Source organism: Lathamus discolor, chromosome 11 (genome assembly GCF_037157495.1).
Source record: "Lathamus discolor isolate bLatDis1 chromosome 11, bLatDis1.hap1, whole genome shotgun sequence".
Lineage (NCBI taxonomy): Eukaryota > Metazoa > Chordata > Aves > Psittaciformes > Psittacidae > Lathamus > Lathamus discolor.
This window is the reverse complement of record NC_088894.1, coordinates 5,107,392-5,124,819: the sequence shown is the minus strand read 5'-3', so window position 1 is coordinate 5,124,819 and position 17,428 is coordinate 5,107,392. Positions and strand designations below refer to the sequence as shown.

The window sequence follows — 17,428 nt, the reverse complement described above, 5'->3', positions numbered from 1 at the left end:
CGGCCGCGGCAGATCCGGGGCGCCGCTGCCGGGACACGGCGCAGCTGCGCGGGAGCGCTCCGGTACGGCGGGGCCGGGGGCCTGGGGTCCGCGGTAGGGACCGGGGGTGGAGGGAGCGGAGCGGCTGCGGGGGCCTCCGAGTGCGGGGCTCCGCTGCGGCTGGCCGGGGGTCATAGAATCAGCGTGGTTGGAAAAGCGCCCTAAGAATTGTGCCGGTCCTGACGGTTTGTAGGTTTTCATTCATCCCTTTCCATTTGCTGCTGGACTGGGGAGCTCACATCCCCGTTCAGGAGTACTGGCAGCAAACGATAACTAGATCGAGCCTGCCTTAATGCCCACACGGTGCTGGCAGAAGAGCCTGTAATTTTCGTACCTGCGCATCCAGTCTGCGAGGTCCCGAATTCCACTCCTCCTGAATGGCTCAAACGTTCACATGGGCAGAACGTGGTGATCAATGCACTTATTCGCAGAGAAGTTATCGAAAACAGCTGGGGTCAGCTGTGAGGGCTTCTCACAAGAGGCAGTCATTTGACCAGCTGTGAGAATCCTGCCTGTGCGGGATGCTTCAGTTTCCAATTGCACATAGGAAATAAATGTTAAGGCAAATTGAATGCTGTGTTTTGCAATGACGCTGTGTAATGCTGTATTTTAATTCTCATTTATTTGGAGAGGTTTCATCTGAAGTAGCTCTCTACTTGCTGTGCAGGATAAAGACATTAGAGAAACCTGTGCTTTCTAATCCTAGCAAGAGGATTTAAATGTCTAAACTGTGCTTCTGGCTGTAGTACTGGTTCTTGGAAGGGCCTTCTCTTCAGCCAGAAGGAGGGATACAGGATATAATAAATGTGTAAATAATAAATGTGCTTCTTACTCCATGGGATTGTTCGTCATTTGTAGCGCTTGGTTCTTGACAGATTCCTGCTACATTATGTCAGGAGACAGCGACTGCACCAGGACGAGTCCATCAGCTGGGTCTCCATCAGACAGCGAGTTCTTGCCAGATCGGCCAAAGTATGTTTGCACGTTGTCTCCTGATCTCATTACCAAAGCCCGGGAAGAGCTCCAGGAGAAACCTGAATGGAGGCTCCGTGATGTGCAGGCGCTCCGAGATATGGTGTGCAAAGACTATCCTTCCCTGGGGACCTGCCTGGACGATGCTTTTCTGCTAAGGTTCCTCAGAGCCAGGAAGTTTGATTACGATCGGGCTCTTCAGCTTCTGGTGAACTACCACACCTGCAGGAGGAGCTGGCCTGAGGTCTTCAATAACTTGAAGCCATCCGCAATAAAGCCTGTCCTCGAGTCAGGCTTTGTCACTGTGCTGCCTCGGCTGGACCCTGAGGGACGCCACATCGTCTGCATCCGCCCAGGTACCAAAATGCATGAATGCCTTTGTTCTCCATCTTCAAGGTGTGTCTGGCCCAAAAATGTGTTCCCTGCGCTGCTGTGAACAGTGGTTATTTAGACGGAGTACATAGGTTCTCTTTGAAAAGCTAACTTGTGAAGGGACACTTTTGTCGTTAGCCAATTAGCCAGTGTTACACTGGTTCCCTTTCCCATCTCAGCAATAACTGCAGTTGTGTCAAAATGAAAATGCAGGGAGGTGGGTTGATGAAATATTAAGCGATTCAAGAGAAATTAATGTAGTAACTCAAACTAAAACTGCTGGCCTGCCACTAGAAGCTCGTAATTCATGTGACAGTAAGTGGAGAGAGGAGTCTGTGGCTTTGACTCCTGTGTAAACAATCAGAGCTTTCCATGTACTTTGGCTGCTGCCAGGCTTGCTATAAATTTGTCTTCATCCGTTCTCCTCTTTTCCATTAACCTGCTTTCTTTCTGAGCTGAAACTGCTTCTAATAAGCTGTGCTGGATGGACAATGGGGTTCTTAAAACCGTTGCCTTTGCTCCCTGAAGTAAACATGAGTTGCCATTTATCTCTTGCTTAAGAAGGGCTGCTCTGAACTAAGACTGTGGCTATTAGCGGCTAAATGTTTAAGAGTCCAGGAAAATGGAAAATCAGGTTTTAGAATGTGTATTGTTAGCTTATATTTACTCTCCAACTTACCATCCATGTCTTGTAACCTCAGACAGATGGACACCCAGTAATTATCCGATTACTGAGAACATTCGTGCCATATACTTAACATTAGAAAAACTCATTCAGTCCGAAGAGACCCAGGTGAATGGAATTGTAATCCTGGCAGACTACAAAGGAGTCAGCTTATCTAAGGCGTCTCATTTTGGTCCTTTTGTAGCCAAAAAAGTGATTGGAATTCTTCAGGTAAGACCTGAACCGGTGGGAAAATGAGGTTGTGCATTGTAAATGACTGCTTCTATGTCTAGAGTTCTTGACTGTCACCAGCAACTTAAGGAGCTTGGCTTTTACTAGCAGAGTTAAAACATGTCTCTGCCCAATCAGTTTCTAACACCCTTGCCAACTTACCTCACTTGCCCTTTTTTGACTTCTACATCCCTAAAACTAAATTTGCATTAGAAACGTAAACTTTGAGTTGGAACAGGAAAAAGCAGTTCTGCTAGGTTGTGGTAAGGAAGAGGGAGAGCACTGACTTACAGCTAGAGAGAAGACACTGTTTTGCCTAAATGCTGAGGAATGGCTCGTTATTTAAATGGTTCCTGTCAGTGAGATGGAGCCAACCACTGGGCAAGTGCAAGTTCAAGAATGGCTGCAAAGATTTTGGCAGAGAGGACTTTTGAGTAGGTATGATTTGAGGTGGATTTCCATCTATTTCCTGAAGGAAGAGAGGCTTTTTCAGCCTAAGGGGCAGAGAAAGAGGAATAAAAGGTCTCAAATAGATGTTGGGAAGGAAAATTAGGAGAACAAGTTGAAGCAGGGGTGTAGCACAAGTGGAGTTCTACAAAGTAGGAAGGTGAAAGGAGCAAGCAGTAACCTGGCCAAAGTGGCAAGTTGCTCTCATGATTTTACTCGATGTTCTGCCATACTACATGGAGGAGTGAGATGAGGAAAACTTCTCTTGAATGGGTTAATCTCCTCATTACTTTGATTCTGGCCCGGGATAGTTACAATCTTTTCTGTATCTGAGGGGGATAAGGAAGGATAGGGGGAATCAGGGAAGGTTATGGAGATGAAACTAGTGAGTTTATGAATGCCTATATAAGAGCTCCTTTAAATTATGATCCTAATGTGTCATTTAACTGTCTGAGCCTGTATTAAATTTGAAGTAGGAAGTAATGGGTGTCCTGCTGTTGTAAGTGGAAGCTATTCTCTAAAGAAAAGCTGAACATGGTGAAGGACATATAAAGGTATAGGTGGTATATAAACATGTTGCATCAACCTTGCTGAGCTGCCTATCTTGTAAAGATGAGCTAATTACTGACCTTCACAAGGAGAAAAACACTCCTGCAGTGCATGTTGCCTGCTTTTCACTCCAAGCACTGACTGCTTGCTTTGTATGTGTAGAGCTGGTTACAAGGGAAAGAAACTTCACTGTGGCACAAGACCTTAATTGCTGATCAGGAGCTTTTGCCTCAGAAAAACGTTTCTGCAATTGTATTTGTCCAGCAGGAATCCTGTAACTAAAACTAACTTGTTTTAAACTGTCTTGTGGAAGAGACACTGTGTTCTGTTGGCAGCAGAGCCTGTTTGTCTTTGCAGTTAGCATGACAGAACAGTTGGAATGGCAGAAAAATAGTGGTACCAGATTTCTTCCTTATGTAGAAAAACATTTTAGAGTACCTTGGGTACTAAATCTTGTAGCTGGACACTGAATCAGCCTACTCTGGGTGTGATTGTGGCACACTCCTCGGAAGCCAGGGTCACCACTTCCTAACTGCATCCCCTTATCAGGGTTGGGAATACAGTGATCACCTAAGTATCTTTGCCAGAGGAGATGAAGAACAACATAAGAAATCAGGATTTAGTGACAGCAGTACATTTCTCAATGCAAGGTTTTCTTGTCTCTTGACTTTATGCTCTCAGATCGCATCCTAAAACTGTTCTCTATTACAAGGTACATTTCTGTTGCTGTATTGATTTATGTTGGTACCTCTGAAAGTTTGGGAGCCAGTGGGTTGTGCTGGCAGTCAGTCTCAGGAGGTTTTAAAAACAGGGAGATGACAAATGTCTTATATACTGCATTATAACATTATTCTTTGCCCTTCAGGATGGATTCCCCATTCGAATAAAAGCTGTTAACATAATAAATGAACCTCGCATATTCAAAGGCATTTTTGCAATCATCAAGCCTTTTCTGAAGGAAAAGCTAGCAAACCGGGTAAGGATCTGTGTCATGTTAACGTTAATGTTATGTTTGAAAGTTCCTTGCTTGTCCATTGCAGTAAAACATACTGAAAAACTTCACGGCTAGAAACATGTTGGTGCCACTTACTTGATGTAACTGGTCTTTTCTGCTTTAATTCCTAAAATATGCCTGTTGGGAAAATTCTTCACAAGAGAGAAGCTTTGAGGAATTTAATATTGGCATAGTATTAATATGGAGCTTTAATACACATGGTATGTATCCAAGACATTAATTTCACACCTAGAGTTGGATTATTTTGGCAATAACTCTTTGTTTATGAGGCGGTGTCACAGAAAAGCTGTGCTGCCCCTGCCTTGTTCTTCTCCCTTATGGAGGCATCCTGCATGGCAAGAATATTCTATTGGACTGGAAGTGGGATGATGCTTTTTCCCCACAGGCCGTAAGTACTTCCAGCCCCAGGAAGGAAGCTAGTGACAAGCTGAATTTGGAAGCCTGGCACAGACTGGCAATTGTTAAGTCTCTCTTGGGGGAATTTAAGCTGCACTAGACTCGGATTTCAACACTATTTTGTCTAACTGCACCTGCCCACTGTTGTATGCTGCCACTTGCTTATAAGGACATCACTTCTAAAACTTGCTTTTGTAACTCAAAATAAGCTTGTTAGTTGTCTGTTTCAGTAATTTGCTGGAAAATGTTTCATATGCACTATTAAAGCTATCTTCTGCTTTCTTCAGTTTTTTCTTCATGGCTGTGATCTGAATTCCCTTCATCAAAATATTCCTCCAGCGATCCTTCCTGAAGAGTATGGTGGTACTTCAGGGAAGCTGGACACCTCTGCATGGAATGAGCTGCTGCTGGCCTCTGAAGAGGACTTTCAGCACGATTTCTCAGAGCTGGTTCTCCCCTGTGACAGCTCTCCCCATGACATGCTAGGGAGTGGGGATGCTGATGAAAAGCAATGTGATGATTCTCTGCGAGGCATGAAGCCTCAGCTCTATTACTGTTACTAAAAACCAGTAAGGGAAGGTTTCCAGCACAGTTAAGATCTGTTCTGATAGGTGATGCTGTGAACTCTGCCTTACCCCTAAACCTGCAGTTTAGTGACAGATCACAAAGGCACTTTACACTGTAGAACCAAAGGAAGCTGAAGAGTGCACAGTGGGGGCAGGGCAAAGTTCAGGGAGGATAAAGGCAAAGAGCACCAGTTATGTAGAATATTAAGGCTCATCAATCTCCATGTGAATGATGCAAACTGGCCTATTCTTTTTACTGATAAAGGAAAAAAACCCTAATATTACAGGATGGTAAGCTTGACAGTTTCTTGTCCTCTCCCCACACAGGTGAAAAGTAACAATGATTTACTAGCTGTGACCATCTGTTCCCTTCCCCTTTTGCAAACACCAATAATCCAAGACAAAAAAATAGCTTTTGAACCCTGCAAAATGTAGTTCTGTCAGTGAAGATTGCTTAAAAACATAGAAGTCTAATTTGACCTGTCCTTTATCACTTGGTTCAGACTGTGAGTTGGTATTTCTGAAATATCTCAAAGGATATTTATCTTAAATTAATACAGAGCAAAACTTTCTTACCCAGAAATACCAGCCTGGAGATCATCTCTGAAACTTCCTCGCAGTAGGAAAAACTATACCTGGAGGATCAAATAGTACATCTATGCCAAAGCCTATTATAAACAGAAGCAATCTTCATTTTCAGAAAACAGGAAGCTTTTCAGATCAAGTACTATGGCTTTTGATTAGGTAACAGCTTCAAACAATGAGGTTCCATACCAGATAAGAAACAGCTATGTCACCCACCTTCCCACATTGTCAGTTGTTCTTTTCTTCAGCTGGTTGTGGTTGAGTTGGGTAAGTAACTTGTACATGGAATTTTAAGGATGATTTGTAGTAGTTGGCATATGATATATAGAAGGCAATACTTTATGTATGACAGCAAGGTGCTTCTTTAGCTTGTTACCCTGGGCAGGATTTAAGTCTGCAAAACCAAATGCAGACAGGCTGTTTGAAAGCACATTCTTAAATTTCCTGTAGCATTTTGTTCACTGTGCTTGTGGCTCTTCTGTGGAATGTTACAACTTTGTTTTCAACTTTGTTGACCTCTTTTGTCTTTGGTTGTCCCATTCCTGTACGAAGTTAAACTTTAATCATCTCTGCAGTATTTACCTGTAGCTTGAATGCCTGTGCCTCTAGGTCGTTGTCTAGAGACAGAACTAAGACTCCGCTGTCAAATCAGGGTAAGATACCTATGTCTAAATAAGCTGTTCCCACTCCTCAAGTTCAGTCTGTTTAATGGTCTTGAATTAGAACTTAACTCTTAGCACACTCTTTGCACATGTTTTTCTGCACTGTAATAGTGTGGATGGAAAACCTCACTAGGGCCAGGAAAGCACAGCTTGTTACGTCAAGGTACAGTAGTTCAATATTTGGTGAAAAAGAACATCCCTTCTAATTGGAGACTTACCTTGAGAGCACTTTCTCTGGCTGAAATCTTTATTTAGTGCCAAGTGTCATGATAGGTACCAGTTGTTTCTGTAAACAGAAAACTAAAGCATCTTAAGAATTTCAGATATTTTTCAAAGTGCCAATCTCTGTTCTGAAGGTCTGTCTTCCTCTCAGTCTCCCTGCAGCACAGTTGCACTGCCAAAAAGAGACTCCTCTACCACTGTAATGGCTTCCTGATCTGGCAGCAGACCTGATTCTAGAACTAGGGACAAGCAGATGCCATACTTTTCATCCAAGCATTATAAAAGGAGTTTGGGTTTTGAAAAAGGGTAGACCATGAAGCTTTTTTTCTGTGGCGATCAGAATTTGTGGGATCAGGGAACTTGTCACTTGAACTGTTTTAGGTTAAAAGTGGGAAGAGATGAAAAGCATCTGATTTTTGCTAACTTTATAAGCCAATTCTTACTCCTCTTTTGGCAACTATTATGGGGAAGACCAAACAAAACCTAACATCACCATTTAAAATAAGGTCAGAGTACTGCTAGCCATTTCCTCATCCCTGACCAGAACAAGCTGCATGTTTTGCAGAGGTTAATTTAGTTCTTTGTGCCACCCTAGCAAGACAGTAGCATGTAGCACCAGGACTTAAAGACAGGCAAGTGGCTGCCCACACTGTTTAACTGCCAGAACATAGAGAGAGTGGTGTTTAGTGCCTCTTAATTCCAGCCACTATGTACAATTAAGAACAAAAATAGGAAGAACCATTTTCCCTAGAGGTGAAGGCTTGACTGGTATTTGATACGCTTTCCTTAATTGTGCTGCAGGGTTTGAAGTGGTGGTATTTTGACAGCTAACCTATAGGAACAGCTACTCTGATCCCCTCATAGAACTACCAGAGAGGGAGGCTGAATATTCAGATTTCAATTTAATGTCCTTCAAAAAGAAAACAACCTAGCTGTGGCCAGCAGAAGGCTGAGGAACTTCTACACCCTTTTTCAGGCTTTTATATTCTCTTGCATGCCTTAAATAGTAGGCTAATTAGATCCATCTCTCCCTGCCCTTTTCTCCTCTGCTCACAGAGAAACTAAGAATACAGCATATTATTTAAACATAATAGATAAGGCTACATTATCAATGCTGAAAATAGCTGGTCTTGTGCCTCCAGAACTTTTGTTAAAGCTGTCTGCTGAACAGCTGATGTCAGGATGCTTGAACTAAGCCAGGCTTATCTTTATCAAGCATCTAACTGTTACTTCTGATTTGCTCTTTCTTGGCATTAAAACTCAAGACACTGAGTTGCAATGTCATTGAGCTCTATCACTAACCCCTTTTTAGGTTCCTAACCAGTGCTTGGCTTGTCTTGCAGAAAGCACAGCTCTGTCTTATATGCGCCTGACTACCGAGCTGAGAATGTTCTTTGAGCTTTAGCACTTACTAGCAAAGAAATCAGTTTGTTCCCAAAATGTCTCATATCAGCATTTGGAAAAGAATATAAGAGAATAGACAGGAGAAGCTTACAGGCTGGGGGGCTTTGGTTTCTTTTTGTTTACAGCACTAAACCAGATCTGTTCTTTTTTCCACTTGAACTAACTTTGTTCCCAGAGGTTATATGCCTTGCCCAGTCCATAAGCCATCCCTGCCACATCCAACACATAAGGTAAGATACTTGAACTGCACTGGGCAGCCATGGCTTTTGGCATTGAGTGGGACAAAAGGTAGCTGCATTCTGTACATAAAAGTACTTGAATTTATACTCTTGCAAATGGGTGTTACAAACCCTGAGGTATCTTCAGGAACTCGGTGAAGTATTGTTTTTGTTAAATCTCATTTTGGCATGAGTTAATCATAGTGTTATTCAAACTAATACTTTTGCCTTCTGTTGTATGTAGGCCTAGAGGTGTTGGGTGGTTTAAGTGTACATCTTATTTTGACAAAATTTATTTTTATATTGCATTTTATAAAATGGAGTGGTCAAACCCATGTACTTTTCTGATGCATGACTGGGTGATTAAACACATTGTAACAGCTGCTAATTTGATATTATAAATGCGTTTGTCTTGTGTCATGTTGGGGTATTTTATCATAGAAGCCAATAGCAACAAATACTTCGTTCCACACTAAACACACAGTTGCAATCAACTATAATTGCCATGGTTTTATATAGAAAGGTGTTCCTTTCTACTGCAGAACTAAATTTAACTTGAAAACTATACCTGAGCAAAGTCCAAGGGACAGGATTTGACATTGAGAACCACATGGAAGATGCTATTTGTTTCAAAAGAAATACATTATGACTACTATTTGCTGCAGGGTGAGAACATCCAGTCACATCCAAGTGGATCCTGCAGCAGCTATTAGCATTTTAATCACTGTATGTAGTATTTTGCATTGGAGATAACTGCTACTTCATAATGCTGCTCAACAGAGCTGGGACAGTGTCAGTAGTTAGTCCACTTTATTCAAAAAAGTTTACAGTGCAAATGCCATAGTGCCCAAAATAATAATTTCACATACATTATTTTTATAAGCATATTAGACAAATGAAATCAATTTGAAGCTCTATTTTTCCACCATAATCAAAGTTGTTTAAGCTAGTCATACACTTACCACTCAATATTTGGCAAAGATGCTAAAAAAGAACTTAACATAGAAGTTGCCTCTTAGAAAAGGCAAGTTTGGTCTTAAAAGGAATTAGAGTTAAGATTTTTTTTTTTAACCTCAAAGTTCTGTTCTTTGGGTGAGGAATAAGGGGTTGTTTTTGCCACAACACGGGAAGGTAAGTATAATTTCAGTCAACTTTTACAGTGGAATGTAGAAATCAAGCAGCATAGCTTACACTTCCAGAAACTGCAGCTTCGGCGTATTAGTGCATTATGCTGAATATAACTGTTCTTTAAAATATATTACTTTGTATTTTAGCTAAATGTCACTTTAATAGAAAGGTTGTGGCTGTTGGACAGAACAGATACTTTTTGTGCTTTGACAGCAGAGCTATAGTGAATTTTAAAAATGCTGTAATAAGATAACCATGACTGAAGGTTAAAATGGATAACTGATACTAATTTTGATCCTGCATCAAGCATTAGGCAATATATAACTTTCTATCCACCTGCATATTAATACCAACATAAGCAACAGTAACATAGGCCATATAACTAAAGCAGTACATGAACATTTTGGCCTTCAGCATAAAAATCTCCACTTTCATAAGCTTCAGCCATTTAACTGAAGTCCCTATTAGTGAGGACAAGAGGAGCCACTAGAGTCCAGAGATAGAGGATGAGACAAAACCAGCTGGAGGTTATCTTCATCCACACGGCTGGCCACTTACTTGTCATTGTTTTAAAATCTGCATCAGGGCTAAAAAGTAAAGTCGATTAATAGATAGAGAAGGCACCTGCCATTATTCCTTACTACCTCTCATAAGAATCTGAAGTTAGGACAGTCATTCAAGACACTCCAATGCAAGAACTTTTGTGGGAGAGTGGTGAGACAACTAAACCAGCAATTTCCTTCTTCCTTCCTTCATAGGCCTGTTGTTCTTGGTACCCAGTTTTCAAAATGAACCTGCTTGTGTATATTGATGTGCTGCTCTCAGAAGAAACTGATACTGGCATGGGTTGCCCAGAGAAGCTGTAGCTGCCCAATCCCTGGCAGTGTTCAAGGCCACACTGAATGGGGCTTGGAACAACCTGGGCTAGTGGAAGGTGTCCCCTGGGGGTAGCTGGGAGGTAGAACTGGGTGAACTTTAATGTCCCTTCCAATCCAAACCAGTCTGTGATTCTATGAAATATGAGAGAGCTATGCAATAGACTGCTGGTGGTTTTAAGTGTGTTTGTTAAATTGAGTAATAAGACAGTCCTGGGGAAAGTAGTTTTAAGCTGCAGCAGCATCCAAACAGATGTACGAAACCATATCTCTAAGTAGCACATATGGCTGTCCCTGCACATCTTTTCCAGAGCCAGTAACATTACACTGGACTCCGATAAGCTTCCTGGAAGGCCACTTTAAACCAATGTCACAAGTCTCTTTCCTGCTGCTTGCCTATCTGAAGGATAGTAACCACACTTTCTGCCCTTGGCAGCTGTGAAGCAGTCCACTAGGACTGCAGCTGCTGATTTTGCCTTTTTATATCTTAAATCAGCAACAAAAAAATTGAGAAGACACAAGTCTGATGCAGACAGCACTTTAACCTGCTGGGTGGGAGTCTCCTATCCAACTAGAAACAGTGCCTGGTACATACAACCCATCACTTTCTGTCTTGCTCTTACCTGTACCAGTTGGTGAGTGTCATCATAATGTAAAGAGAGGCAAGAAACAGCATCAGGTGGAAGAAGCTGTAGCTGTACTGAACACCATCCTTCTCGTTATCCATGACACGGCGCACTTCTCCTTCCTCTGCAGCCCCGCTGCCTGTTCCCACAGTCTCCTCCAGAATGGCACTGTCACTCCCAGACAGTGTCAGCTTGTTCACCTGGCTGTTACTTGAGGTACGAATGCTGCAATGTACCCAAAGGCAGACATGGTTAAAAACTCCTTTTCCAGTTGGCATGTTTGCTAATAAAACAAGCAACAGATCAGTGAGTGTCTGGGACAAGCAAATAATGTTTTTTAAATCCATCTGAAAACCCAGGAAGCTCCTCAAAGAGATCTGTTTTCATCCAAGCTTTTGTTAACCTAATTAAACAGTGTTCCTAATCCAGGTCTTGTAACACATCCACAAAACAGAACACCGCTTTAGCAGCCATATTTGGGCTCAGGCCTGAGACAGCAGCTGGATATGAATAAACACAGGTACATTTTTCACTAGACCCTGATTCAAACTGAAAAAGTCAGACAAATCCCAATGGTTTATCATTTGATAGCAGTGCTGAACCCACCTGGAATATAAGAGGCAAAGGACAAAGATAATCAATCCAACAATGCTCTGGGCATCCCACCACTGTAGGGACTTGGGCGGAGCTGGAGTAGCAGGTACAACAGTGGTATTTGCTGGACCAATGGTGGGTGTAGCCATCTGGGTAATGATGTTCAGCAAACTTGGGTTACAGCTTCGTTCTGAAAAGGTTTTCAAGGCAGATTAGGTACAGATGAGCTCTGCCAGCATTTAGCTGAGAAAAGATGACAGGTAAGCTTGCATTTTGTCATTTGCTTTAGCTGCTGATCTCTTTTAACTCCCCAGAGGCAGCTATGGCATGGAATATTTTTCCTTCCTGTGAGCTAGGCAACGGTGTATTAAATAAAATGAGAATGCCCTGACACTGGTTTTGTTACCATCAAATGCCCCAAGTTTAGTTCCAGAAAGAGGCAATCTGATGCTTTACTTCCTCACTAGATGTTATCCAGACAGATCAGCAATCCCCACAAAGTGATCTGAACTAACTATGAGCCACTTCAACAGCTTCTGCTTTCACACCAAAGCATGTTACTCAGCTCAGTCCTTTGCTTACCAGGCTCATTGGACATGGCTGACCAAGTGAGATACATGGTGTAGAGCGTGATAACAGAGGACTGGAGGAGGCCAGAGCGAGGCTGATGTTCCTGTTCAAAGACAAAATAGCAAGCCAAGGTCAAAAGGGCAAGTTTTACCTATGGTTGGACAGTTTTACGCTACTGCCAACAGTTATTGGCATGAGAATCTTTATTTTCTTTAAATATGCACTGGGCTTTGTTTCATGTTCAAAAGACTGGGGGAAAAAAAAGCAACCTTATGAGTAATACAATTTATGCAGTGAGCAACCCAAACATGGAAGGAATAGCAAACCAAACCCAGTTCTGTGCCCAAGCCCCAGTTATGGTTTCTCACTGACTTAATCCCAACTTGCCCCACAGTGTTGTACTAGCATGTGTTTTGTTTAAGCACTGCCAGTTCAGAATCAAGTATCATGCAAACTTCCTCTCATTAAACACACTTACCCATAATTTCAAAGCCACAATATTAAGCCAATAAATTCCCAACTTGTTTTGCTTTTCCCTAACAGGTTTCTCTGTTCTGCCAGAACCTTCACCACTAAAACCACGCTAGCAGTCCCCCACATGGAAACAGAAGCCCAAAACAATGTTTGCCCAAACAGCCTATCTTCAGGAAACACATCACTTCATAATGCCTTGGTCTTGGAGCTACTTTTTTTTTTCCCCAAAATGTTCCTAGCTAGCATAGCTGTGATGATAACCAAATTTTAAAGTTCTTAAACCTGACTGAATTGGTATTACATCCTTCTTACTTCCCTGCTTTCTATGTCAGAAGAAAGTAGCAGAGAAAAATAATACCTGTACTTTTGGAAGGACAGAAACAATGGAGACAGCAATGCACAGGATCATATTAATGCTTATGAAGAACTTGTTCTCAGTGCAGCCATCAGGCTTTGTGTAGAAAATATAGAAGAGAACAATAAAAACCAGAGACAAGGCGTAGAACAAAGTTGTACAGGACAGCAGAGCTGGAGGGGAAAAAAAACAACTGTTACAATACCCATGTAATTTAACAGTATATCTAAGGTGATTTAATGACCAGCTGCCACTGTAATGAGACAGTCCCTACTCCTCATGTGGAAGTCTGGTTCAGAAAACTATACTAGCAGAATGCATTTTTGTTGGGTACTGCTAGATTTCTGCTTTGGCTCACAAAGCAGTGCAGCTCAGAGGAAAGCCAACACTGCCACCAGGAGAATAAGACCTGCCTTTCAGTGGCAGTTTAATTGGTTTAACTGATGTCAAGCCATGGTGTCAAAATGAGAGTGCTTTTTACACACTTCTCACAGTCTATTTAGAAGCCCTGAATTCCCTGCTTTATGCTAGAGGTTACCCATTTTCATTTCCATTCTGCTATTTCTTTACAAGAAGCTACAAAATACTGTAGCTATGAGCAAAGAGTGACAACAATCAGCACTTTGTCATTTGGCAATCAGCTTGGGAGTGTGCACTGAGGCACACTCTGTCTTGTACTGCAGCCAGTCATGGATATAACTGGGCTCCTGAGGACCTCAGGAGGGGAGGGAGCAAAGCAAAATTAAGAGTTGAAGAGATCCAGGCTACCAGCTCTGCACTCACACTGCAAACTAGGCAAGTGGTGTTTATTAAGACTGTTGGATCTGCTAATCACAAGCCTAACATATTTTGCATCTTATTTAACGAGAAAAAGGCAGTGCTGCAGCTATTCATTCCAAATGTTTACAGGAGTGATTCAAGGAGACTGCAAAGTGTAATTCTAGGTATGTCTGAAAACTAGTAAGTGATACTTGCAGAACAGTGGCCAGCAGAAACAAGTCTTTTACAGGTTAAGATTCCTACCTGCATACCAACATTTAGGATTTCCCTCATCCATTCTCTCAACCCAGCTCTCATTCCAGGAGTGAGCAAAGTCCACGAGAAGCACCAACTGGATAAGAATGAAGGCAGCGGCTCCACAGATACCAATAACAAACCAAGCTAGTAAAAGGAACATGAAAAACAGAGTTAGCTTTCATCACCTGCATACTACCCCAACTAAAAAATATTTAAATTTAAATTAAAAAAAAAATTTAAAAAGCTCCTAATTATATTGCAGACAAATAAAGAAAATATCTGAAACTATGTTTAGAAATGCAGATGCTGTTAATCACTTTGGCCTCCATCCTGCTGAAGCAGATAAGGAGTCCCAGCTATTCAAAAGTGCAGCCTGTGCTAGTCAGGCTGAGCATGGGGATGTTTAGCCCAACATGTGTTCAGAATGAACACAAGATCTACACATCTTTGTGTATATAGTGCCATCATGCCGCATTTCTTTGCGGGTCAACAACCCCTTCAAGTTCCCTTGATGTGGCCAGACAGTAAAAGTTTCTTGCACGGATATTTCAATGACTCTAGGAAGTATTTAGCACTGCTCAGTGTTCTGAGCTGCCTTTAATCTAACTAGTGCCAGAAGGCCCAGCCCAGTAGTGATTGTGTCATGGATTAAACTGTCAATACCCAACATCTATGCACTTGAAAATAGATTCCTTATTGCCATACTTCAGTTGGTCACCAGAATACTGGATGAACCAAGAAGCAAGGCAGAATCTGTGTCTTCTCCAAGGTAACTTTAATTATTGCAACTATAAGTTGTAAGTCTGTGAAACAGTTTAATTAAACAGAATTCTGTGAAGATGTATTAACTGTACCTCTTGTGAATGGCCCTTCAGGAATGTAAAATGCTCCAACCATGATAGCCACAATGGCAGCTATTTTGAAGAACCAGAACCTTTAAAAGAAGACACAAGTTGAAAATACTGGTCTTGCTCTGCACACAATAGTCGTGTTTTGCATGATCTGCAAGCAGCTTGCTGTACATAGGTGGGTGTCTAACAGAAATGTGTTCAGTGGGATTACAAATAAAGTTGTTCACCAGTCAGAGAGAAGCAACTGTCAATACATTGGAGACACTGACTGACAGAAACCTCAGAGTTCAGCACAGGCAAATACAGAGACAAACACCTAAATACAAACACCTGGGACAAGAAAACCCCATGCAACAGGACAGGCTGGGGAATGACTGGCTGGAAAGCTTTGCTGAAAGAGGTTCCCCTGCCCCAGCAAATACTGAGGTATCAGCTCATCCTCACAGGCAGGAAGGCTAACCCTGCACTGTTCTGCTTGGAGAAGGGAAAAGGGAGATCTAAGAGAGAAAATTGTGAGGAGAAAGAAGGGCCATCCAATCAGAAACCAGTTTCTGTTAGCTTGCCAAGTTGGACTGACCCAATGAGCACTAGATTCAGCACAAAGATGGCAACAGAAACTAGCTGAAACCCAACATCTCTGTGTAAATACAAAGGAGTGCCCAGAGCACCTGCTTTTGGTGATCCAACCTTAGAGGATTAGCAGTACATTGAATATGTCATATAAATAGGAAGCTTTTTAGGAGACTAAAGTGTTACTCTCTATTCAGCTCAAAAGAAACAAGGCTGTCAATGTACACATAAACATTTGACTCTGTGTTCAGCAACAAAACTTGAAAGAGGAAACAAGCCAGACCACGCAACTGGCTCACACACATACCCATTGTGTATCGAGGCTCTTGGATCATTACTTGTTTTTACTTCTATCATGAGCAGAGAGAGAAGAAAGAAGAACACTGCCATGGCAAAGCTGATTCGATAGACAGCTCTGTAGCCAACAAACACATCACAGCTGACAAAGCCGTCCAGGTGCGGTATGTGCATGTGAAGCCCCTCATCACAAAATCCAGGTATCTGAACAAGGACACATTCAGTTGTGAATTTACATCTGCATTTGCAATTACATTCTTTAAGCACTTTAAGAGCTAAGGCTTTCAGTCAGCTGTCTTCTAGGAGATCTGATAACAAGAGACCTTGTGCTCAGCTGGCCTGCACAGACCCTGTTAGCATGTTTCTTTCCCCCTATCACCACTAAAAGCATCCAGGAAGATTAAGAAACCAAAGCACCAGGCCCCTGATAAACGACTGTCAATCTCCCAAGTCTGGTCATGTTTCAGAGACCAGGCATGTACTTAAAAATGTTCATTCACTGAATTTGCTATTTCATACAGAAGCCGTTCAGAACAAACAGTCTCTTATCTCAAGAGACAAGGCACACTTGGGTGTTTTCGCCTCCATACCTTTTTCAGCTGCTCTTCCATCCCTGGTGCCAGCATAATGCAGGCAAGAGTAGTGCTCAGGAGCAAGAGGAAGGCATAGATAAGCCGCGTCACTGTTGAATTCTTGCTGTTGGGACAACATCTGCACAGCAAACACGAGGCACCGCTGCACAGGCAGGGAATCTGCAAGGCACAGACAGGCACAGTGAGGGCGCTCCCCCCGCACGGGCCGTTCCACGGCACGGAGGCAGGAAAACACCCCAGCTCCATGTGGGACCACCGTTTAATCGACACTCCGCCTGACGCCCGGCCTGAGAACACCCGTGACTAACCAACTGACCCCCCGCGCTCGGTCTGCGCACCCGCCGCCTGCCTGCAGGCACCCACACGGCCTCGAAAGGGCAAGCCCCGGCCGCCCGCCTCCCGGTCAAGCGGGCCCCGCGCCCCTAGGGCAGGAGCGGGACCAACACAGCCCCGGCCGCTCCGCTCCCTCTACCCACAGACCGCGGGTTCGAGCCGGACCCCCGGCGGATGCTCCGGACCGCTCCCCGGGAAGGCGGGGGATGCGCCGGGGAAGCGGTGCGGCAGCCCCCGCTGCCCGACTCACCCAGCTGGCCAGCGAGCACACCCCGAGCACGGCACCCATGGCGGCAGCACCCACACCGAGCCCCTCCACCCACTTCCTGCTTCCGCCCCACCCCGCGGTGTCAGGAGGCCACCGTTGAAAAGCCGCCTCTTCTCATTGGCTGTCAGCGCTCGAGGTGGGGGGCTACCCGCCAATGAGAAGGCAGGATAGAGCCGAGCTCCAGCGGGAGTCCGAGCAGGGACGGCGGAGGGCGAGGGAGGGGGAGTTGTTGTTTACGAACGCTTCTTCCGCCTTCTTGAGGAGGAGGGACGCTGATTGGTCTAAAGCGTCAGCGAGTGGGCGGTTCCTCCAGCAGGACAGCCAATGACTGAGGCTGATCGGCAGACCAGGCACCCATTCGATACCTTGAGGCGCCGGGGGTGCCTCGGCCATGGCAGCCGCGTGGCTCCGGGGCAGCGCCGGGCTGTCAGCGGCACACACGCGATTTCACAGCCACGGAGTGGGTCGGGTTCGGACCTTAAAGCTCCTCCAGCTCCAAGCCCTGCCACGGGCAGGGACACTTCCACTGGAGCAG

General features: G+C 43.7%; 2 protein-coding genes across 7 annotated transcripts; one reads left to right on the top strand and one right to left on the bottom strand.

Annotated features, from left to right (window-relative positions):
- Positions 1-9: 9 nt before the first annotated feature.
- Positions 10-10,517, top strand: TTPAL (alpha tocopherol transfer protein like). 6 transcript variants are annotated; one of them, XR_010615394.1, is made up of 6 exons: positions 743-1,367; positions 2,085-2,278; positions 4,140-4,250; positions 4,973-6,489; positions 8,300-8,354; positions 10,229-10,517. XR_010615394.1 is itself a non-coding variant. In XM_065691697.1 (5 exons), exons 2-5 carry the CDS (start codon positions 929-931, stop codon positions 5,246-5,248), a joined length of 1,020 nt encoding a protein of 339 aa, XP_065547769.1. In that variant the 5' UTR covers positions 10-62; positions 915-928; the 3' UTR covers positions 5,249-8,969. The 6 variants fall into 6 exon arrangements, 4 of the variants coding, with proteins under 4 accessions (XP_065547769.1, XP_065547771.1, XP_065547770.1 ...); XM_065691697.1 differs by lacking the exon at positions 10,229-10,517 and adding an exon at positions 10-62 and having other exon boundaries at positions 915-1,367; positions 4,973-8,969; XR_010615393.1 differs by having other exon boundaries at positions 4,973-8,354; positions 10,229-10,516.
- Positions 9,136-16,984, bottom strand: SERINC3 (serine incorporator 3). Its single transcript, XM_065691692.1, has 10 exons — positions 16,876-16,984; positions 16,290-16,451; positions 15,710-15,903; positions 14,836-14,915; positions 13,988-14,125; positions 12,968-13,137; positions 12,148-12,238; positions 11,578-11,755; positions 10,969-11,196; positions 9,136-10,057 (listed from the first exon to the last, which is right to left on the bottom strand). The coding sequence occupies exons 1-10, from the start codon at positions 16,912-16,914 to the stop codon at positions 9,919-9,921; spliced, it is 1,419 nt and encodes a 472-aa protein (XP_065547764.1). The 5' UTR covers positions 16,915-16,984; the 3' UTR covers positions 9,136-9,918.
- Positions 16,985-17,428: the final 444 nt, after the last annotated feature.

Bases quoted from the DNA above. Each gene is read 5' to 3' on its own strand.
- TTPAL (XM_065691696.1), top strand. From the start codon at position 875: ATGGGATTGTTCGTCATTTGTAGCGCTTGGTTCTTGACAGATTCCTGC. The intron at 1,368-2,084 runs GTACCAAAATGC...TTGTAACCTCAG, and splicing joins CATCGTCTGCATCCGCCCAG to ACAGATGGACACCCAGTAAT. The intron at 4,251-4,972 runs GTAAGGATCTGT...TGCTTTCTTCAG, and splicing joins AGGAAAAGCTAGCAAACCGG to TTTTTTCTTCATGGCTGTGA.
- SERINC3 (XM_065691692.1), bottom strand. From the start codon at position 16,914: ATGGGTGCCGTGCTCGGGGTGTGCTCGCTGGCCAGCTGG. The intron at 13,138-13,987 runs GTAGGAATCTTA...TTTCCCCTCCAG, and splicing joins TCCTAAATGTTGGTATGCAG to CTCTGCTGTCCTGTACAACT. The intron at 11,197-11,577 runs GTGGGTTCAGCA...GGTACATTGCAG, and splicing joins CTTTGCCTCTTATATTCCAG to CATTCGTACCTCAAGTAACA.